This window comes from Trematomus bernacchii, unplaced genomic scaffold (genome assembly GCF_902827165.1).
Source record: "Trematomus bernacchii unplaced genomic scaffold, fTreBer1.1, whole genome shotgun sequence".
Classification (NCBI taxonomy): domain Eukaryota; kingdom Metazoa; phylum Chordata; class Actinopteri; order Perciformes; family Nototheniidae; genus Trematomus; species Trematomus bernacchii.
In genome coordinates this window covers 9053961-9078349 of record NW_022987593.1, presented here as the reverse complement: position 1 = coordinate 9078349, position 24389 = coordinate 9053961, and the positions used below count along the sequence as shown (strand labels likewise).

Sequence of the window (24389 nt, the reverse complement as noted above, 5' to 3'; positions counted from 1 at the left end):
CCTATGATGCATCACAGTTTAAGTGATGAGGAAAAAACGACTTCTTAAACGGGAAGATTTTATTTTTTTAATATATTTTAAAGTTCAACTTTTGTATTTTTTCATAGTTTTTTTATAGATATACGTGAGGTCCAGGTGTTGGATTTCTCTCTGTAGGTACGTTTATCCAAAAGGTAAGTTTATTAAGTATATATACTGTATATATCTTTTAAACAATAAGTTATTTTTGGGTTGTCTTTCTGCTGCAATGAAATTGACCAACTATGTAAATAGCAACAACACTTTAAGTGGCTGATGTATTAGTCTAATATAGAGAACAGTAGATTACTGCTTCATTCAAACATGGGAAAAACGTTTTGAATAGTGAAGGGATGAATGGATGTCTATTATAATTCAATATAACCTTCATGCTGTGGTGACTAATGCTTTTTAATACTGACCTGCTAACATCAAACAACAAATGCATGGGCAAAATAAAACCCATCTGCAGCATAGACGTACTCCGCCTCAAAGATGTTTCACTGACGGATGGTTGTGCTTCACATAAACAACTTATTTACCGGGGTGGTGTGAGGTGATGACATCGGCGAGCTGCTGCTCAGGGACCGGCTCCTGCCTGCTGCCATCTTCCTCCTGGAGTTTATCCACCATGGCGATGACACAGTTGAGACATTTGGCCACATTTGCCCACACCCGGTCCTGAAGGAGCCGAAAACACAATCAGCAGTCAGACCAGAATCCCTGATTAGATCTTTCTCACTCCGTTTCAGAGGAGAGGGGAATCGAGTAAACCAAAATGTGTTTCAAAAACAGTTGAAGCGGCTTAAAGTATAACAAATAACTCCCATATGTGTAAGAAAAAATTGTTTCCATTTGCAGTCTTAATTGGCGTTGTATCCAAAAGGTCAAAAGGAAATGACTGTCTGGGTATTCTAAGATTACTCTCAAAGTATTTTAATTGTTTCCATATTTCTCTTACTTTTCTTGCACTCAAACTGACTGACTAACTGAATTGATGCTTTCACTTTTGTGTGCACGAATATGACAATTTAAATGTGTTTGAGAGTAATTAAGTGGTGGTGTGTATTTCTAGTCTTTCGTGCTTCAAAAATAGTTTGAACATGATAGGGAATTTATTTTAGTGATAATTAGGGCAGAAAACATGTCACACTCCTGCTGTCAGTGAGGCAGATGCTGTGCGCACACGCTAACACACCAACAGTCATACACACTTCATTGAAAAGAATCAGCATGACTTAAGATTCAATGACAAGGTTACCACAAAAATAATCTTCTGCCGGCTGTTTATCTTGAAGAAAATGTGGAAATTACTTTGAGAAAACTCATTAAATTAGAGTAATATCTGGTATACAATCAAGTAATTTAAAGTTTTTGCATGAATGACCTGTCATTACGTTAAAGGTCACCTATTATACTGTTTTACATCAATCTATTATAGGTCTCAGATATATACAAAACATGTCTCTGAAGTGTTTGGCTCCAAACACCAAACAGATCATTGCAGCATCCCATAATCCCATAATCCTGTTTCAGCCCTGTTTCAAAAGTGCTGATTTTCTGTCTGTTACTTTAGATGAAAATAAGGAGCCACTCCCCACGCCCCTCTGAGAGATATTTGGTTAAAAAGAACACAATGGTGCTCTAGGAGGAGATTCAGGTGATAAGGGGGGGGGGGTTACCTTGGTTGGTGATTGGCTAATAGTTACACAAGCCAAAAACATTATGACATCATAAAGTGGCCAAAATCTGATCAGCTCATTTTCAGACAGGTTTTTATATAAATGGATCAGGACAAAAAGTGAGCGAATCTTTTTACACAGAGGGGACACAGGTTTATGTATAAAATACGTGAAAACGTGGATTTTGCATAACAGGTGACATTTAAAGCCTTAAAAAAGTGTTCACGCTCACCCATTCCTCCTCGTCGTACTCTTTATGGTGCGGTATGGAGTCTTGGTGCTTCAGTGTCCCTCCTTCTCCTCTGGTCGTGGTTTGTGACGCCTCCACGTTATTACACCCCGCGGGGCTGTCAGTGATGGACGTGGCCGGGCTGTGGCCGGGGAGTCCCTGGACCGGGCTCTGGTTCTGGTCGCTGCCCTGGTGGATGTGGCCTTGATGCTGGCCCCCCTGCACCGGGGTCTGCTTCTGGTTCTTGGAGACATACCCTGGCCGCGCTGCATGCAGAGCCAGCAGAGCACTGTTGACCAGCTCATCTTTAAGTGTGTGAACAAATTGTTCTGTCTGTAGCAAAGAGGGGAATAAAGAGAGAGAGATACTGAAAGTTATTGCGAGGAAAAAACCACAGAATAAAATATAGGCGTTGGAAAAGCAAAAGAGGCAGAGTGGGGATGGAGAGAGATTGTCACATTGGCAGGGTGAGTGGGTGGAAGAACATACAGCGAGATTTATATACAGAGAAAGTGAAGAGAAATAAGGAAAAATGAACACTGCCGTTCACCATGAAGTAGCTGCTCTCCATTACTGCAGCACAGCCGGTGAGCAACAAAAACAGCAACAAACAACAAACAATTCAATTACTCGTCATCCAGCCTGCTCCTCCGAGGAGCGCGCCTCCTTTGATCTCAAATTCACCAGCTACTCTAAGTTGATGATGATCCCGGTACCAAGCAGCCTGACGCTCGCAGCCACCACTGCGTAAAAAATGATAAGGGCTCTCAAGAGTAATTGAGTTAGCACTGCAATAAGCAATTGTATTACCACCACAGTCTAACAAAACATGAGGCAGACACTCCATGAACAGAGACTGCTGAGGTCAATGCAGACATATATTTGCCTCATCCTTTTTCCTGCGTGCTATCTCCCTGATGTGAAGAAAGCAGCGAGCTAGTTGAGACTGCCAGACGTTGAGGAGATAGATTAGTCAGCACTGCAGAGAAATAAATATCCAAGTGAAGGCCAGAGCAGCCTGTCCCAGTACGAGAGCAGTGTGTGTGGAAGTCATAAGGAAGTGATTTTGAGATTTTTTTAGCTTGTCCTTAAAATGAAGCAATGTCAACTTGTGACTGCTTCTAATGTGCTGGATAACCTGTCAGCACTTTAGCAAAGGAGTGATTTCCACTTCTTTGATTGTGTTATTTGCGTAGTTTTTCCATTACTCATCCAACTATTCAGGGTAACATTAGAAAAATGCATAAAGCTTCAAAAGAACTGGAATAGAACAATTATATTTAATTCTTCTAATAGACGACCATACAGGGAATCACTAATCATTCTTTTTGACGACACTGAAGGTCCGCAGCTGGCTCTGTTGAAGTGAAGAAATAAAGTTCAACAAGGAAGATCTTTACACACATTTAGATTTGTTTTCCATTGTTTTCAGAATGTATGCATTTTCTCCCTGATCCAATTGTCGCTGTCCCTTATATTAAAAATTCTAACATCATCATTATATTAAACGAATACAATATAACAATCTTTCTGCTTGTGTTTCTCGAGCCAAGCGGGGGCATCAACATGCTCTTGGAGAGTATCCATCATATACAGTAGACATATACAGAGGTACATACCTGTAAAGTGAGACCTTTTGTTCATTTGTAATCTCTGTAAAATGTTTAGTTCCTTCCCTCTCTCTAATTGATGTAATATATATCAATACGTTTGCACATCACCATTCATACAGTACATTCAGCGCTGTTCTCTTTCTCTTCAGTTCAGAGGTAGGTTCCGCTTGTTGCTTGTTCAAATTGTTAAACTCAATCAAGTAGAAACTAGGTGTACAAAATATTCAGGAGGTTTTAATTGCTCAGTAGCCAACTATTTGCAGAGTTATCCCATCATGATCGTTTCTGTGCCTCTTGCCTTGTTTCAGTTCATTTATACAGTTAATGAGAAGTAGTCAAGGCTGATTTGAATTGGGCTTTTAGTCACCAGTGATGATCTCCACTGACATTAAAGCCTCTCTGAAATCCGCCAAGGCTGTTCTGTTTCAATAACGTACAATAATGTTTGTATCAGCTCTAAAATTGAAATGGTTATTTTCTGGCACACATTAAACCCTTCCGCGTAGCTTCATGCAAATGGAGCCTGTAGTTTTTGCGCAATCCTGCTAAAAACAACAAACTTTACCACAAACATAGCCTCTTTGGGAGAAGTAAACAATGATGATTCAAGGACGATTCACTTCACTGAGTTTATCTTGAAGATTCTGTGTTCAGGACTTGTTTTTATATGAACTAAACACTTGTACCATCACCCACCTGCTGGCTTCACTCTGTGGGATCATGACCTATCTGCTCTCTTCATACTGACCTATGCTTAACGAAGACACTTAACATCAGTGGAGTCTACACTTCCACTTGATCTTTTCCTATTTAAACTAACACAGACTTGTTTCTTCTGTAACTTTGAACACTTTTCACAAATCTTACTCATTAGAGCTGAGAAGAAGCTCCGCACTTACTTTAAGAGAAAATGTGACACTTTTCCTCTCATAATGCTACTACATTATACATTCTGGTTTAGCTGTTCTGCTCTTGACTTAAAATAATATTAAGGCCGTTTCCCAGCCATGAGATTAATGTTTGAGCAGAGAAAGCAAATTATGACTACATGTAAAACACCCAGTATTTCATTCATATCCATTTTAATTGCCTTGCATGGATCCAAATGAGTTCCATTACAGTAAGTCGATGTGTGAGAGTGGAAATCTATGGACAACACTGTGTATGTAATTGCTTGACAACATTCACTTTGCTCTAACACTATTGCGTGATGCACACAATCGTACACACAGAAGTAGACATTATTTTAAAGATACAAATGTCCAAATGACTTTAAAAATGAGCCGAGCTTCATTTAGTAACCACGACACTTAACTGGAAGTCAAAATGTAAATTCATATTCAAATTAAACTCTGCTTATCTGACCTCAATGTTAATTTGCAATCTATGAAACCATGTATTATTCATGATCTATTCTTGGATGAGTGAACAAAGCCACACATTGTAGTTAAAACAATCTGGGTCTTATTTGCACTTCATAACCCAAATGTCACAGAAGTCATGTGTTTGACGATGACAGAGCTCATACGGTAACTTTTTTATGAATTTCTTTCTCATTACCAACAAAAAGCAATCACATTTCCTAAAGACACAGAAAGTACCGAGGCTCGTATCCTCTAAGACAAGGATCTGCAGCGAAGTGCAGAAAACATTTTAATGATTCACTGTACCGCAAGATCCATATAGAAACTGTTCAAAGCAGAAGATCAGAGGTGCACTCCTTTGGGTAAGGGAGGGAAGCATTGCAGAGTCATTCTCTTTCCAAGGCTAAACCAAAGCAACTGTGCTCCTCCCCGCACAAAAACTGCTCAACAGTAGAGCTCCTCCACACCTACCTGTTTTAGAGATCTGAAACGCTCCACATCCCTTGGGAGGAATTCTGTTGCTAGTCTTTCTTCAATATATCTGCTGATGTGATCTTCACTGAGCAGAAGTGCAAGTCAGAAAGAGCCTCTGTGGACTCCTACTGTGAAAAATAAGTTACATTTGATCTAAAAAACAGGCAAACTGTAGAAATCTATTCACCTCGAATGGTTTTACCTAGAAGCATGAGAGAATGTTGTCCGAGTTAAAAATAGAGCCTTTCCAGTCAATGTAAATTCACTGGAGAAGTGATGGGAGGCTGGATGGGTAGAGCTGGTCAGAGTCCAAAAGCACTTGGCAGTGAGGACACTTACTCAATATTGCGAGAATGACCTCTATACACCATATAATTTAACATAATCATGCATAGACCATCAAACCACAACTATTCCCAGTTAACCAGTGGGACGGAGACACATAACTTATCCTAGGACACAGATGGAGGGAGGGGGGACGCCTCGAAATGTCACTGTGATTATCATCAGAGTGAAATAATTATCATCATCAACAGAATCATCTCCATGTAGAGAGAAGGAACAGCGCATCTGTCGGACTTTTATCAGAGTGCCGAGGAAAAGTGTTCTGGAGTGAAAGAGTGCATCGAGTCAGGCGGTCTGAACCAGGAAGGAGAAAGTGAGAGGCAGTGAGCACTTAATAAAAAATAACCTTACATGTACATCTTATTTGTATTTGTATTCATCGTTGCCCGACTCTCTGAAGGTGGAATTTACTATTTTATTAAATACACTTTAGAATCACTCAGTGTTTCCGCCTTACCAGGGCTGATAGGGTGTCCACTCGGGGGGGGGGGGGCGGGGGCTTGAATTTTGAATTGAGCCGTCCCTTATAGATACTATCTCTTTACGTTAGTGAGCCGGATCATTTGACTCGGCTCTCTTAAAGCGCCGGCTGTTTCGCCTCCCAAACGGCTCTTCATGTTACCACAGTTTACCACGGAGCCTCAGTTTCGCCGCTGCGAGGCTCCGGCGCTCGCAGTGCAAGCGCATGCTCCACTAGCATGCTCCACTTGCCCCTTGATTCTAGTCTTTATGATAAGCTAAGCTAACAAGCGGCTGTCTATAGTCTCATTTAATGCAGAGATATGAGAGTATAACGGAGCTTCGTTTAAACTCTAAAAGTAAATAAGCACATTTCCGGAAATTGTCAAACTATTCCTTCAATTCTTCAAGTGTGATCATGCGTTAACAAGTCCACAAAGATGTCATTGTGAATGCAAACGCAGTATTTTTGTGTGTCTGTAAATAAAAAAAGACAGAATTTTGTGATTGATGATTGAATGTGAAGGAGGAACTACTAATATAATCGTGTGATGTTATTACTGATTCAAATCGTTGGGGCTTGAAGAGAGTTGTCACTTGAACATCATCTTTTAAACACACAGAAACAGTTTCACACCAGCACCCTTCTGATCCACACACACATATACACAGATTTTAATCAGAGAGCAGCCCTGTTAGTGCTGACCAGGCCAGGGGTTTACTTGGCCAATGTGTGCGTGTCTAATCAAGGATGAGAGCAAGTGGTGACAGAGCGAATGTACCAATTAAGCGGGCTGATTGGGCTCTATTCCACTGTGGCAAAAACAATCTCTCCCACAACAGATTGCAATCTGACAGCACCAGATGTAATTCATTAATTATACTGATAAAAACGCCTCAACTCCATAAACCTCAATGCTGCTTTTCACTTTTGTTAGTTTGGCGTTTTTATGATGAGTTACGGATATTTTCCTGAGGTTGTCTGTTTAACGGTGCATGTGTGTGAAGCAACTGCTGGAATAAAAGTTTTAAAGTTATTTTGAGAAAACAAATGTTTGCTATGAAAGTAGCAGAGTAATATTACCAGATCTGGTATTAAGTCCGGATAACTCCTCCGAGAGGTTAAACATTGAGAGTGTCGCAGTCAATTTAGTCCTATACATACACCTCATTGAGACTCTACCAGGAAAAACGGTTAAAAGTTATATGCTTTGAAGCAGATAATGAAGTCGATTTTTGCGCTAAGTTTGGGTTTAAATGCACTCACCGCCACTATTTCATTTAATAGGCTTTTCATGCTGACAAAGTTTGGTGATGTGTCCGAGAATAAAGAAGTTTTGTTGCAGCTGCTTGAGGCCAAGAGGAATTAAGGGACAGTTCAGATGGAAGTGAGGGTGTGTGTGAAGGGGTTTGGGACTGCCTACCTTGTCAGAAAGGTTCTTGAGTGCTTCCCTCAGTCCAGAGGAGGAGTGCTCCTGGGCGGCCTGGAGGAGCTGGTCCGCTAAGATGCTGATGAGCGGCTGGAGGAGGCTCACGGTGCTGAGGACCTCCTGAGCTTTGGCTGTGTGCTCGGGGGAGTAGTAGATACACTGGTAGGCAGTGCTGAAGCTGTGGCGGAGGAAAAAACACATACATTAAGATTTGACAGCAGCTGTAGTTTCATGGTCATGTACTGAAATGATATGAAATACACATGAAAGTGACCCCAATCTGATTTAAAAAGAACTGGGCCACACTTGGTTGTAATGAGAATGTAGACATACAATGCTGGACAGAAGCTCCTCATATGTTTGTTTAGACAACTCCTGCTGGTTTTCGCAGTGTCCACTTGCCATCGGCGTTTGCCAAAACTAGCAGAGTAGGAAGAGACAGTATTTGATATCAAACAAGCTCCAAGCTGTACTGCAGCATTCACTGGCTGACCTGCTCCATCTGGGTGCAAGATGACACAAAAAGATATCCAAAACACACACAACTGATCAACAACAGGTTTCACGTTTATTCCCCATACACCACCACCATACATACTGTAGCATCTCTAATAAGGGCTGCTAATGTATAATGGCATTTTAAAATTATAACATTGCTGTGATGGAAGATATGAAAAATTGTTCTATTAGAAAAGCAATTATCTCTATGCCTATGGTGCATATAATGGACGTGATGCACCATGTCTAGTTGATAAAACACCACCAACCTACACCTGTATTAAGCCTAAGTGCCCTCCTGTAAATAACAAACACAACCTTCCCTGACAACGATCAATTGCCTCTAATTGTATTTGCCTTTCATCACAGGTGTAAATCAGTTCCTGACCATAGAGATCAAATGAAACACAGCAGCGCTCTGGAGCTTAAAAAATGACACCTCTTATAGTTATCTAGCAACAGAATAAAAGCTCAACAAACAACTCTTTATTCATTTGATTTAGAGTAGTTGATTATCAAGTACACAATGTCAAATGGCTATTTTCTGTTTAGAGGTCAAGCAATGAGAAACAGACAAATAGGGGTTGTTATGGTTCATTAAAGAGGCCCTATTTTGCCTTTTGGGTTTTACTTTTCCTATTGTGTGTTAGGTTTTTGTGCATGTCAATGGTCTGCAAAGACTAAAATCCACAAGTTCACACAAGAGGGAGTTTCTCCCTCGTAAACACTTCCCCCTGCCTGCCACTATGTAACACTGGTGCTTCTATCTGCTATCAAACACATTGTATTTCATAGGACAAGGGGTGGAACATCTCAAAAAGCAAATGACCACAACAGAGCCAGCCAGCTAACCAGAGCCGGCCAGCTAACCAATCAGAGCAGACTGGGCTCTGGTTTCAGACAGAGGGTGAAAAGAGGTGCTGCAGCACAGGCAGTATGAGAACAATTTAACACTTTTTGAACATGTAAACATGTCACAGTAGAGGCACAACATCTAAAATCTAAATCTGAAAATGAGCATAATATGGCCCCTTTAACACTTTGTTATGGTGCACTCTGAGGTCACTACATTATGCATCTTCAAAATGTATAGCAGCAGCGCTTTCCAGGTACCCAGCCTGAACTGTCAAATTGGACCTGCAGTCCAATGTCAACCCATTTTCCCTTTATGAATAATTAATACCTTCTTCATTTCCAGGGAGCTATTTAATCTCAGACAAAACACCTTTTGTCAGTTTCTAGATTCAGGGCAAATCACTCCAATCAAACATTCTCCTCGGGTAAAGTTCCCGTGACTTTCAATGAGTTTCCGCTGACTTCCTGCCATCAGATGTAGCGTGGAGCGCGGCAGTCATTTGCAACCCTCCCAGCTAGTTTAGAGTCAGCTCTGCAAGCCTCTATGTAGGCCAGACCCCAGAGCCACATCCTAAGGCATAATTGACATAAGAGAGAGAGCGAGAAAGGAAGGGAGGGGCACACACAAAGAGCTGGCAGAATACAGTATTCTCTGCAGTGCTGCTAATATTTTCACTGAGGAAAAAAGGGCTTCTTGTGTCGAACAGCACTACCTGATTTATCCATAAGTGTGAAAATCTGAGACCATAAGAAATGAGGTGTATTAGGTACTAGCCACTAACTAAGTCTTTGACCGGCTAAATTTAACATCTTGGCCTTGTCATTACGGCTAATGAGCTCCCCGGAGGACTATCACCCACAAGCTCAAGGCTAATCAAAGGAATCAGTAAGTGAGAGAGACACAGGGCAAACACCAACATGTATACGTGCACACTTCTGTTATCCCAACTTCTAAAACCGTACCTTCAAATGCTCGGATTTCAGCCACAGAGAATACCATAATTGAATAATTTACTGCAACAAAGTGAAGTCTGTAAACCCGTTTCATCCCCTGTGAGCTTACATTCGTCTTGTTACATTACACTGAACTAAAGAGAACCAAATCCTGAAGGACTGCAACAATTCAGATACTCCAGAAAGGAGGCAAAGGAGAAAGTTGTTGGAAGAGGACAATTGCTTCAGCGACTGAGATTCAATAACAGCCCTGTTGACTCATAAGTACAAATCCAATCCCATTAGGGAGCCTATGCAGGCAATAATGAATGTTGGGACTTGCCACCTGATGCTAGACGACAGAATTGATCCTCACTAAGGCTGGCTGTAGCGAGGAGCTTTAATTGTCTCATCAACATTGCTGTCAGTCCAAATGGGTCCACCCAGGCGGCAAACCATGAAAAGGTAAAACAGCAGAAATCTGTGACTGCAAACCTGATGAGAGGCCAAAGGGGATGCGTTTCATACGACCATCTGATTGTCATTCACAGGCTTGGGAATGTTTTCTATCCCTGATGTAATTTGGGAGTGCTGTGTGCCAAGTTTCTTTTAAAACATGGTCCCAATAAAACAGGGGTTGGACAAAAAAATGAACAACATAATCCAATACTACATACTACCTTTGTGAAACTTATAAAAAGTATATTTAGTTGAACTGTAAAGGGGGTGATTCAACATATGATTGATATATACTCATAAAAGGCCTCCTCTTTCACAAATACTTTACTCATGTTCAAAGGAGCTCCCAGAAAAAAAGGAATACGAAAAGCGTATTTACCATTTGTTTGAAAACAGAACTGTTTGATTTGTATGCATCAGCATATCAATGCAGTTTCCATTTGATCAAACCATTGTGAGCGTTTGATTTCAACAGATAATGTTTGCCTTGTAGCTCTATATTATCTGGAATGATCACAAAGAAAGCGGAAAAACCTTTGAAAATAAAATAAAAGGTTGGATGGCTATTAGTAGTATACGTCTGCAGATTCCTTTAAACAGCAGGAGCACGCATTTATTATTGTTCATTGATATTCATCATGTTATGTCAGCCATTTGTCCTGCAACTATGTAAAGTTTTAAGTTTGCAAGCAAGTTATGAATATTTATGTGTGTGCCTATAGACCTAAGAGACTAATTAACTCTCCATGATAGAGTGCTTCAGGAGAACTGCTCTTCTTGTTTTTCGCTCAGAAAACAAACTGACACTTGTCTTTGGAGTGTTTTAAACTTAACGATGCACAAGTTCAATTTGACATGCTGCATGTGAAATAAACATAAAAGAAACTCTCGCATGTAGGCAGACTTATGAGTGGAGATTTCAGTTAGATTATCTCAAACAAGAGCTACAAGAGATGAAAAAGTAGTTTTTCTGCAGACTGTGCAAAACTGCAATACACAGTGTACTTAAAGGGGACCTATCATGCAAAATGCACTTTTGTACGTCTTTTATACATGAATATGTGTCCCCGGTGTTCCAGGGAACTCACCAAGTGTCAGAAAACACAACCCTCTCTATTTTCCTCCATACCCAAATCTCTAAAAAAGGGGCTGCAACGGATCTGATCAAAACTGATCCAGATTTGAACACTGTCCTGACGTCAGGACGGTGGCGCTACGGCTATTGGGCCAACTCCACCAATCAGGAGGAGACAGCCACGGCCATTGCCGTTCGAAAGCGCTGGAGACGCTGTAGTACATATGCCAGGCCAGTAGATGGTGCTGTTCTCACTGAATCTGCCCTTGCTAAAACAGAGCTAATAAATGTCAAATTGAGCAAAATGAGGCATGGCTAAAATGCATGATCTGTTTGGTATTTTGAAAAAAAAAAAGTATAAATATGCCTTATATAGGTATGGTCCTACACTATATTATTCAAATATAGCATGATAGGTCCACTTTAAATTATACATGAGGAACCATTATCACATTATTCTTACAGTGACCAGCATACTGTACCTACAGTACAGCTGCATGCACGCTAATAGCAAACAGTGCACTGTGCATGGTACTCCCAGGTTTTATGATATTTTGGTAACACACAAACCCTTGTAGTTGTGTTTTACTGACCTGCAGACGAATCCAATAGTAATATTCCGATAATGGCACTCATTTCAGGTTTCAGAAAGTCAATTTTAACATCAGATTTATATTAGCATCTCTCAACCAATACAGCCTGCAGGAACAAATACCTTCACTTTTAGCTGCATAACTACCTATAAAGGATTGCATTTCATCAAAGGTCCTTAATTTGTGTGACACTTTGTCGAACTTTCAATACATGTTCCAGATCTTCATTTTAATAACAGCCTTGGTTTGTTATAGAAAACTCATTATTGCACTTTTTAGTTCAAACAGCAAACTAATGGTCCACCCAGAAAATGTGTTTGGTCCCTGTAGAGAAAGCTGTGAAGTTATTGGTGCATTTAAGCTAACTGAATGCAACCACTTTAGACTCCAAAGAAAATAGTGAAGTATCAGAAACAAACAATAGAGAATGCTGTGGGATATCTCTCATGATCAAAACCAATAATTCAACCCATTATAATTGCAACTCTCTTCCTCCTGTGAGAGAACATTGCTTTCCTCTCACTGTAGGTGAAGCTCCTCCAGAATCTATTACATGATGTCTGTACGTCATTATGAGGCGAGCAATACATTTTAAAATAATTGCTGCCGTACCCCAACACACTCACTTATAATGTATGATAATGGAATTTTTGTAATCCCCCTCATTTCCATGTGCACCCTGGGAGTGCCACGCGCCTCCAGCCATGAAAATACTGAAGGTGTGCTGCCAATCCCTCTGCACAATGCATGCACAGTGCACATGACTGCGCTTTGTTCCTGTACTTTGATTCGTGAAATGATGTCCCATGGCCTCCTATAATTCAAGTTTGACACAGGAAAAACCTCCATGAAATAGGACCTCTCCATGTGTGGTGCACCGGTTCATCAGGTGAATTTGAGATTAAAAGGAGACTAAAAGATTACTGTAACTAACTGTGTGTCCATGATGAACTTCCTCTTGGTCTTTCTAAATGATCAATGGGAATTGGTTATAATAGTAATGAGAGGGAGAGAACCGCTGGGCCCAGAGGCCTAATTAAGACAGCATCTCCGCGCATTTGCTAATTAATAGTGGAGAGGAAATTAATGAAGAGCTTGTGGCGTGCTGCTGACAGCCAGCAGGAGTAAAATGCAGCTACGTCAGCAGAGAGCCCTGCAGCACACCAGGTGACGGCCAAAGCCTCTTTCGTCATTCAGACAGCACACTGTAATCACGGCTCTTACACCGGGACACTACCACATACCCACAGTAAAAACACACAGTCGCTATACAGTATAGATACATGATCTGATCTCAAACCAGCTTATTTTTTCTGCCAACTCCATCTGCCGTTGAAACCTCCACCGGGCACTGACTCACATCAGTTCTCAGAGTATCAGCCAAAGCTTTCCTCAGTTCAGTCACAAACAAGAAACCCTGATTTGAGACCAGATAAGCCTCAATGCGGCTGCCAGCACCAGAGCTCACAGACCTGGAGCCGGCAGAGGACTAACAAGCTGCTGTCCATCAGCATGGAGCCCAGACACTGCCAACGTCCGGCGTCTGAAACACACACACACACAGTAATCCTGCAAGAAAGTTATTTTGTTGGACAACATGCTGCTAGTCACATTAAATCTGACCATTGGCCCCAAGAGACATGCGATGCAGTTTCCACCACTCTCTGTGTCCCAGAAATGTGTCATTCGGCAGTTCTGCTTGACCAGGAGGCCTGTGGAAATTACACAGCTTCCTTCCTCTCTGTAACAGTGGACAGATTTTAACAACACATGTACAGAAGAGCTCTACTGCACAGCTTCTGCTCCAACTAAATACTAAATACAGCTGACCTCACAAACAGGCACCTGTCTGACAATATACTGAAAAAAACAACACACACGTTAAAAATACACTACTGTCTGAATCCTACTTCTATACATGCGCAATAATAACACAGACATCAGCAGTAGAGGTAGGAAACAATTTGGAACCAAAGTGTGTTGCAGATTATCTGAATAATTCAAAAGAGGCTGTTAATGAGAGATTAAGTCACATCAGCAAATCCACAGCTTCATCTCGGGTTCAATTAAAAACGGATACAAATCCAGTGACTTTTAAAACATCCATTTAAGTGGGACTGCTTGCATTAATGAAAGATAAATGGGCCTGCCCTGAGTGTACATGAGCAAGGCTTCTGGAGGAATACTAAGTGTAGTTATTGATTAAGCTCTTTCCTGGCCCATCCTGAGAGACAAACTACATCACAGAGTCTGGTCATTGCCAAGTTTGTCCAATGCAGGTTTTTAAATGGATCTGGAAATAACCCCTCTTCCGCTCTTCTAGTGTCCATGGAACAAAGATGAATAGCTCTTTTATAGCCCTCCTGGTAACACCTCTGTGCTCAGGTTTTCCTTTTTACCCTTCCCTCAATCCTCTTCCATCTTCTCTTTGATGAATTAATATCACATTGAATGGCCAAGGCTCACATCTCGCCGATTGTTCACCTTTTAATCAAATGTGATTACAAAAGGCTGCCTCAGATGGGCAAAGAGACACCCTGGGAGAAGTGTAGAGTGCACACACACACACACACACACACACACACACACACACACACACACACACACACACACACACACACACACACACACACACACACACACACACACACACACACACACACACACACACACACACACACACACACACACACACACACGAAAAAGGTTTCAATTCCCATAATATAATGTAAGTCAATCTTTAACAATTAGCATGAGCTGCTCCCTTTTGATTAATTTAAGGTGTTTTTTCAGCTGGATCCTATTTTCCAATGTTTTGGTGTCTAAATCATTAATGTGCGTTGTATATGCTTCAAAACGTGCACATTATCTGTTAATGTTTTATTTCATATTCATACAAACGTGTCTGTGTTTTCCCTCACATAGGCTAAAACGATGATACTGTATCCTTGTTGAGAATATACTGTAACTTCATGCACTTTATCTACTCTTTGCACTTTGTAGTTGGATGAAAACTGCACTTCGTTGTACTATGTTCAATAACAATAGAGTTGAATCTTATCTTATTTATTCTAACCTCAGATAAGCTATAATTTCTGCGCAATTAAGTGACTCAACCGAACTTGTGCACGTCTACAGAGTGCACACAGTGTGAATGTGAAGTAGAGTACTTCACATTCACACACACAACTGAACAAAACGATAATCAGGTCCTTCTAGAATAAATATTAAGTAATTTAGTGCATGCATATTAAAACTGAATTAACCATGAAATAATGAATGTTACATATTGAAAGTAAACACACCTTTATTACAGTAGCCACTGCAGAATCAGAGAGAAACTCAGTGTATTCCCATTTCAGTCAGACAACTCACGTGTTTCTTAATATGTTTATTAGAAGCAGCATATAGTTTGAGTTTGGCGTCTAGGCTCGGGCCTCATCACTCCACAGATTTACAAAGAACATTGAGTGATGATTAGATAACTATCCCCTGAGCCTACAGGTGGAAGCTGGGGTGGTGGTGGGGCAGGCGAGTAGCAGCAACATGAAACACAGCAGCAGGAACATGAACGTAGCATTAGCAAGTGAACACAGCAGCAGCAGCATAGCGAGGCAGAGGCAGGAAGACCTGGCAGCTTAAATAGAGCGGCATGTTTAGGAGAATGTGTTTGGTTGGTTGTAAGAGGGACGAGGTGCGTCACGTGTTAATGTATGATTGGTGCTCGAGTTGACTGCCTGAACTAGCTCGCAGGCTTCGCCCCATTTCTGCCGATGACTGACAAATGATAAGACTCAGCGTAGGCCGCAGTCAGTTAGCCAGGCGTAAAATTGGAAAATTTAAGCTACAGTGAGTCATTAGCTAAGTCAAATATGAAACACAAAGCTCTGTCTCCCCGGAGAATTCTTTCTGAAGTCTAATCTCTCGTTCAAAGAAAAATGATTTCACTTCAGTGGATTCTCCAAAATGTGCTAATCTTATCATATTTCATGCTAGCAGATAAAACTGACCATCTTCAGCACTTGTGCACTTTAGCGTAAAGATATCTTTATTTTTTATTATCAGCACCCCCCCCCCCAAAAGTATTTTCCAATCAACTTATCCATTTCATAGCCACACCTCAGCCCTCTCCATCTTGCCTCTCCTCCCCTCTTTCTTGAGCTGCAAACTCTGTAACTAATTGGATCTGGCACGGTCTGTAATGACTTTGCGCTCTATGGGGAGCTTTGGGAAAAATCACCCTTCATTTCTTCTGGCATCACTCAAGTGACCACATACTGAACTCCAGTGACATATACCTCCGCCTGCATCTAAAGGGCAAAGACAGCAACATTCACAGGATACTGCTGATCTCAGGTCTGAGGAAGTCGTATGGACGAGTCTCCCAGAGTGCACTTTCTGTCATTGCATGTGAGCACACAATACATTTATCTTTGGGTCTACAGTATGTTTGTATAACACAATCATAGTAGCATGGTCTCATTCAATTTATTAAACCGTAGGCATTTGTGGAGCAAGCGATTTTTGGTCAGTGGATGAAAACACACACAAGACATATTTTCTCCATCAAGCAGACGGACCAAACATGAACATATACAATATCAAAAACGCTATCTAGTCTGCTTAAAGTATATCTCATTTCAATTAAGAGAAAAAGGTGAAACATTTGGCCGGAGTGATATTTGCATATATAGATTCACCAGTTTTTGGTTCAGCTGCATATCTGATATTTATTTTAGTAACAATACAAGCAGCGATCTTACCTTAGAAGATATATATATATATACATTCTTTACATAAAAGTCTGATTATTTGTTTTTTTAATTGCTTCTTAAGAGCTAACTCTAGGTGCATCTTGGATGTAGCAAAATGGGTGGCTCCGCTTTAATATTCATTTTCCGGATGGAGGAACACCCGCACAGAGGAACTTGTGACTCACCACACCTTTTCCATCATGTCTGTAGCCTCCGGTCAAGCTGTTCCAGTCTCAATTGAACATGGCTTGGCATTAAGTAACTGTGTGGGCTTAGAAAATCAAGTCCATAGGCCAGGGACAAATTTGTCTGCCACTATCAAATATACCCAAATTGAATTATTTTGTCAATGAAAGCCTGTTTCCACCTCAGCATGTGAACTGTATTAAATTACCCATGCTCCCTCTAAACACCATGGTGTACAGGTTAAGGTGATTTCCTCCTACCTTTTTTTCTCCGATTCATATCTGCTGAGGAGACGCTGCAGACCGCCACACTTGAACCCCTGGAAATGGGCTGCAGGCGCGCCCACGGTGACAATGTCATAAAAAGCATCTGTAAAGAAAGAAAATAAGGTTAATTGAATTTACAAGAGTGAGAGGAATAAGTCAAGTGAAGTTATTCATTATTATTGAAGTTGGTAATGCAGCAGTGAAAATAGAAATAACACAAGGTCCAAAACACACACAAGGCAATTAAATACAAATAGAATAAAAGGCAAAGCCAAGTTACCTTAAATGTTCTTTATTTGAAAGCAAAATGTATTTAACATGGTTGGATGGTATTGCTTATAGTTTATGTTGCTGTTAGAGTTTAGCGGTGAAATGTCTGGGGGTATAAAAGAGTGTTTGTCTATTTAGGTTTTTGCAAGTGGGAACCAGAAGGCAACGTCTTAAAGAGGCCCTATGTTTAGGGGTTCCCTTTCCTGTTGTGGGCACGTTAATCTGAAATCAACTTAATGGTCTGCAAATGTCTTTCCCTATAGTGTGTTATTTCGTTTGTTGTGCATGTAAGGGTTTCTCTCCCACACACTCCCCCCCTGCCTGAAATGCCTTCATTGGACTTTCTTCGCTATGTAACACTTGCGCTTCTATTGGCTAGCGCTCCAACACATTGTACGTGATAGCCAATCAGAGCAGACTTGGCTCTGGTCTCAGGCAGAGGCTGAATAGCACGGACACATTTGAGAAAAAAATAAGATTTCTGAGGCGTTCATTATGTCTTGATGTAGCGCTGGTCCCACGTTGAACCATAAGGACGAGCAATGTCACAGCGCTTCATTTTAATTTGCACACAGCCGTCACAAAGTAAATAAACACTTCACTGACTGCTTTTCTGTAGTGTGTTATATAGGTTTGTAAATGGTCTGCAAAGGCTAAAATCCCCAAACTCTCTCCAGAGGGAGTTTCTCTCCCACACACTCCCCCCCTGCCTGAAATGCCTTCATTGGACTTTCTTCCGTAACATAGTGACATCACTATGTAACACTTGCGCTTCTATTGGCTAGCGCTCCAACACATTGTACGTGATAGCCAATCAGAGCAGACTTGGCTCTGGTCTCAGACAGAGGCTGAATAGCACGGACACATTTGAGAAAAAAATAAGCACTTTTTAAAGAATAAAGCATATAAATATGTCGCAAAATACAAATATGAACCTGAAAATGAGCATATTAAGGCCCCTTTAATCTCTGAGTGCAGACAGACACTTCTGTTGAGTAATTTTGAAACTGCTACAGAACGTGATCTCCTTTGTTTATCTATTGTTCGGTTTGAGATTGAGAAAAGCATACAACAAAACAAAGTCATCAGAGACCTGTCAAGACGTGTTTTATCAACAGTTAGTGACATTATGTGAGGATTGTGTCAGTATTCATAAATATGCCATGCAGCAGTTCCGGGCTTTATGCAGCTTTAAACTTGAAATGGTAAAGTTGCTTGGTCTAGTTTCATTCGTAAGCTACACATTACTTATGAAGCCAACAGATACATCATATTTACGGACAAATAAGAAGCATGACATTAATCTGCTTTTACCACCAGTAAAGTTTCTTTTAGATATTCATTTAAGTTAAATATGACTGTGTCTGTATGGCTCTATAACTACAGTTCTATACTATAGGCGTTCTTTATGTCTTGATGTAGCGCTGGTCCCACGTTGAACCATAAGGACGAGCAATGTCACAGCGCTTCATTTTAATTTGCACACAGCCGTCACAAAGTAAATAAACACTTCACAGGCAGACTGCAAGGCGGACACAGAGGTGCTTACAACAGGCCTGGTTTTGAATGAGTAATAGATGAAGCAGACAATTAACTCAGAAACAAAAATGAGTAGGGAGGGGGGGTGAACTGGGGTTTATCGGGGTGAATATTTTGGTTTGTTTTAAAGCCAGGTCAGTTAATGAACACCTCTGGGAAAACAACAGTGCACAGCTCCGACCGAAGGAAAACAAGGCTTGAAAAATCTCAGAAAATATAAATTAATGACATAACACAGCTCCAAGTGTTGCCACAGTTATGGGAAGACATTGTGGCCAAAAGCCTCCCGTCCCCCAGCACCACCACAACAGACCGAATGGAGGTTTGATCCGGGGGCTTCGCTACTGCCCACTGCTTCTTCCATTAATTATCCCTCCGCTCGGCCATGAGGCTCCCTGTCCGCCACACTTTGGGCCCCCGGAGTTTTCTGGATGTCCAAGTCCCCCTTAATTGGTTCTCCCACAGCAGTACACTGGAATACAATGGTTGGTTTCAGAACATCAAGCACGGAGACCAATTTGTGCTCAATTTGCTGGTTTCCCTCTCTACACCACGCTTTTCTCAATACATCAACAACAGAACAAGCTGTTAGAGACAGTTTCTCTCTGAAAGAGGAAAATTGATTGCAGCAGTGAGTGGTTATAATTCATACTTAACCAATTAAACGGTCCTGTTTAACAAATTACAATACATCCTTTTTGACCCAAATGAGTGCTGAACAATGCTTTCAGTTCAGCTTTGCCAAGCAGAGATTTTTAGGCTGGAAATATTTTTGTCATTTTGGAGATAGAAGAGAGCCATTTCGCAGCAAAAACAAATGAATACTGCTTGGAGCTCTAAAGTGTATTTTTTCCCCCGGTTTCCATTTCTTGCCGATAATCAATAGACAAAATGAAAATGAATGGTTCAGCGTTGTTGAGTGGATTGCATAGCCAAACTCAAGGAAATGCATCACTTCAGAAAATCAAATGGAACAATAGAGCAATTGACTACAGTTGGAAACTGAGACGATTACGAAGCGGGTTTCATTATTTCCTGTGCCTGACTGATTGCAATCATTTATTCCATGTTCTTTTGCCCTTTTAAAATCGGAAAATGTGCAATTTCATAGCAATTCACTATCAAACTAGGTTTAAACAGCAAAGAAAAACTAGAAGCTAGCCTGATAATCACACTGAATGGCTTCATTTCTGCCTGCATGAGCCTCATTGTGTGGTGATTTTAAAGATACATTTTCGGTACTTTTTTTGAATAAATGACACTTAAGATAAAGACAGGATAATAACCAAGAAGAGAGCGAGGGTTAAATCACGCGCAACAAAGGTCAAGTGCAGATGTTCCACTTATATTCAATGGTTTTGACCACTATGTCACGCTGTGTGTCTCAACTTTAATAAAGTTAAAATTGTTCTAAAACTAACACTAAGATATTTAAACCATCATACTTGTATGTCTTTCTGTCTCAGCACTACCTTAAAAAATCATGCACCTACTACAATTACTGTAGTTATGTTTAAAAAGCTTCTACACAGCGGTGAAAGACCGTTTTACACTTCATCAAATTATAATAAAGCAACTATTCTTTTACGAGCATACAAAGCTTGACTAAAATCTGAAAAATAGTATCATGAGTTCAATTAAGCTCCATCTCAAGACAGTGCCATTTTAATATCTCCATTACATACAGCACCACTAGCAACTCATTTTGTTATACAGTATAAATGTGGGAATGAATAACAGACAGATAGTCCATCATATATGACATGAACATGCAGTCATCATTCAAAAGAAAACTCTTCCAGAATGACATGCATGTCTGTTTTCATAAAATCCATACACATCTACTGTAACTCACTTGTATATGAGCTGATGTGCAGGATGAGAATAAGGGAAGAGGATGCTTATGCATAAAAAGCGCAATCAATAAAACATTAAGTGAACTGAAAATGATATATTTAAATGTTTTAGATTTACTTGATTTGTGTGACACAATTCAGTTTTGTGATTCAGCTATGTATCTTTAGATTCCTGCTTTCCCCTAGATTTCTTAATCAACACTGAAGCCGATGGGAGTTGTGTTATCCTGCAGGTTATCTATGTTTAAATGCAGTAAACATAGTCCACACACATCCACACAGCTTTAAGCACCGCTGTCTGGAATCGAGTCAAGGTGTGAAATGGCCCCAAAGAGGGTAATTATCAGGGTGTCTATCAATCAATTGACAAACTACTCTAACGCTTGTTGTATCTTGATCTTACCCTTCTTTCTCTGTGTTGACAGTGTACGACATTCTGGATGTAGGATAACTTGATTTTTACACTTTGTATCTGTCATCCCCGATGTCTACAGTGTAAGAAGCTAGGTTTATGTCAAGATTTTGTCCGTCTTCGACTGTGCATCAATCATGGAGCGTATGGATGAAAATGGAGCCCCCTCACAGGTAGAGAGGTAGCAGTTAGTTGCCTTAATACACAGAGACAGTTTCAGGGCAATAACAGGCCCTGCCAGTTACAGAGCAGGAGACTCCCAGTCTCTCTCAGGAAAAACGCAAAGGGCTTAATTAGTGGTTTGTCTATCTTCTCAGGCCAAGTTAATTCTCACCTTTCAACCTGAGCGATGACCTAGAACTGCCCTGTCTGAGACCCGCGAGGATCTCTGACAGATGGAGGAGTCAGACGGAGAATCACAAAGGGAGGTGACAGCCACAGCAGATTATAGAATAGGGTTATTTAGCAACATCTTTAAATGTAATTGCCCTCGCTCATATAAAACTACAGAGACAGGTTGATCAACTCCACCTTGCTTTGTACAAATCTAAGCATATCCATGGTCTCTCATTGTTTTTTGACATGTAACACTTCTCATGTGACATGTTTTTTCCTTTTATTTCCTGTATTATATTTTGTTTTTATGGATTGGATTATTGGTGACGGATGGTAAGTTGTTTCTTATTTTGTTGTCTCTGTTTCTATCCTATATGAGTAAAGTTTTCTTTTTTTTGCTAGTTTGTTTTTCTCCTTAACCCTTAGATGCACGAGTGACTGGACCCTTGTATAATATTTAGTATTATATTTTGGTTCACATTAGAAATATTTTATATTTAATTTTTCACAATTTATAATTTTAGACATTTCTTTTACATTTTGAAAAAAAACGTTTTGAACATATTGTCCCAAAGATCTCTGCTATTCTGAGACCCTCACAGTATTCCAGTCTTTTTTCAAAACTCATGTCTTCTCCTCTTGTCTACTCATAGCCCACCCCTCATCAATCCATGCCGGTTGATCAAGTTTGATAGTCTTATACCCCCCACCCTAACCTTCCCTTATATTGTAAAGCGATTTTGAGTCCTTGAAAAGCCCTATACAAATATAATGTGTTATTATTATTATTATTATTATTATTATACTGACCGGTATCAGATCTTGCTGTGTAAAATAATCTTCCTGAGAGGTGTCACTTGTGATGTAGTCTGTGTGTTCTACAGTGAATGTATTCCTGACAGCAACAGGTGATAAGAATCAAAGGTTCCCATAGGATTCCATATAAATGAATGCGGGTCATTTTTGACCCACTTATGAAAGCTTGGGGTAGAGATACAAAAACTACAATTTCTTAAAATGTATAACATTTCAATTAAAAATTTGAATGGCATGATATCCAAAACATGTTTTTGCTGGAATATGAAATGATAAAAAAATGTAATTACAAAGATACTTCAAGAAAACCACCTCACCGGGTCAAAAAAGACCCACTTATGCATCTAAGGGTTAAAGGCCTGCGGCTTCTTGACCTCTGCCGTCCCCTTTTTATTTATACATTTTTCTAATTTCCTGGATTTTATGCAGCCTTATAATGCAAATAACAATGTTCGAAGGTTTGAGGTCAAACAGCTGCTGAGCCAAGTTGCTTTTCAGCAGGTTTGTTAAACATTTGAAAGCAGTCTTACTTCATGTTTTTATAATAATAACAATGTACGGAATACAAATTTGAAATAATAAAATAAATGTGAAAAAGGCTCGCCTAAATCTGCAGATCCCCTATGCCTAATGGGGTTTTATAGCCAGTTTTAGCTCATTTTGATCTGTTTGGCCTGCAATTTTATTGTTTTGGTTCGCTATGAATACTCTCAAAGCGCTGTTTGAGTAAAAATCTCTATTAAACTAATGAACAGTACCTGCTCAGCCCCAGCAGACACACACTAAGATGGTGAACATCACAGAGAATTGAACAGCTAAGGAGGCGGATATGCGGATAGGCGGATAGTAGGCTTAGAGCTAAAAGAGTGTGAATATGACTTAGCTCTGCCAGGTGTTAGTATTAGGTGTAATAATAGATATAACAGAAGTCTAAAGCAGTGCTGTATTACCTGTTTTTCTGGGGCACGTCACCCTCATCCTCTGGGTGTGCAGGTTTATTGGGATGAACTCCAGAGATTTCTGGGCTTTGCAGCAGCTTGGCTTGAATGAACGACCTAAAAAAAACAGAGAATATGTCATATTGTCATAAAACATAACTGAGATGGTGGATGGTATAAAGACAAAAAAAACATCCTTGTGAAAGTTTTCTTGCGTTATAGAAATCTCTTACAGCTATACTTAATCTTACATCATATGGTTTCCCCTTTCTAACCTTGTTTATGTGCTATACACACAAAGACAGAGGATCAGATTAGCACACATTAGATAATAGGTTAGATTGATGCAATGTTCTTTGATTATCCAATGAAAAGAAACATTGATTTAATTGAATAACTTAGATATATTTAATGAGTCACAAAAGGGAATACATAGCACCAAATTAAAATCCATTTTAATTAGAGCTTGTAGAAGAAGCTGCAGTGCAGATTCAATTATACATGGTGAGGCTGCGGAGGTTTTCACAACTTAATTGCCACAATAATCAAAGTAAAATGGTGGCAAATAATGCATGAAGTCTGATGAAAACTCTTTTTTGTTCGTCTTTTAAAATACTGAAAAATAAGCTGAAGTTCCAAATTAGTAAAGTCTAATTTACCCGGCCATTTTCCCACCAAATACCTAATTGCTAAATAAACTGTGACAGATACACAGACACTATTCAAACAATTAACAACAAACTGTTATTTGTTTGGCATTTTAATGTAATAAAATAAATGTCAGATGCCAGATCATTTAACACACTTCGTAAATCAGATAAATATATCAATAAGAGATCAACTAGCAGCTCAAAAGTACCTCATTATTAATCAATTGCCTATAATATCCACTAATGCTCAGTGTATCCTTTAAGCACAGGATTGTATGCCCTTTGCAGCCACTACTTTGCTTAAAACGTCCAATTAAAATGTTCTGCCAAACAATACTC

The 24389-nt window shown here is 40.1% G+C and overlaps 1 protein-coding gene across 7 annotated transcripts in view; it reads right to left on the bottom strand.

The window, feature by feature from the left end:
• Nucleotides 1-24389, bottom strand: part of inpp4b (inositol polyphosphate-4-phosphatase type II B) — a 149144-nt gene that overhangs the window by 28658 nt on the left and 96097 nt on the right. For 6 of the 7 annotated variants that reach the window (XM_034129527.1, XM_034129528.1, XM_034129530.1 and 3 more), the window contains 6 exons: nucleotides 23413-23517; nucleotides 17228-17336; nucleotides 7948-8034; nucleotides 7609-7792; nucleotides 1933-2262; nucleotides 561-699 (listed from right to left, as the gene is read on the bottom strand). In XM_034129527.1, coding sequence (XP_033985418.1) covers nucleotides 561-699; nucleotides 1933-2262; nucleotides 7609-7792; nucleotides 7948-8034; nucleotides 17228-17336; nucleotides 23413-23517 — 954 coding nt within the window. The remainder of the gene's footprint in view (nucleotides 1-560; nucleotides 700-1932; nucleotides 2263-7608; nucleotides 7793-7947; nucleotides 8035-17227; nucleotides 17337-23412; nucleotides 23518-24389) is intronic. The other variant, XM_034129529.1, reaches the window with a different exon arrangement.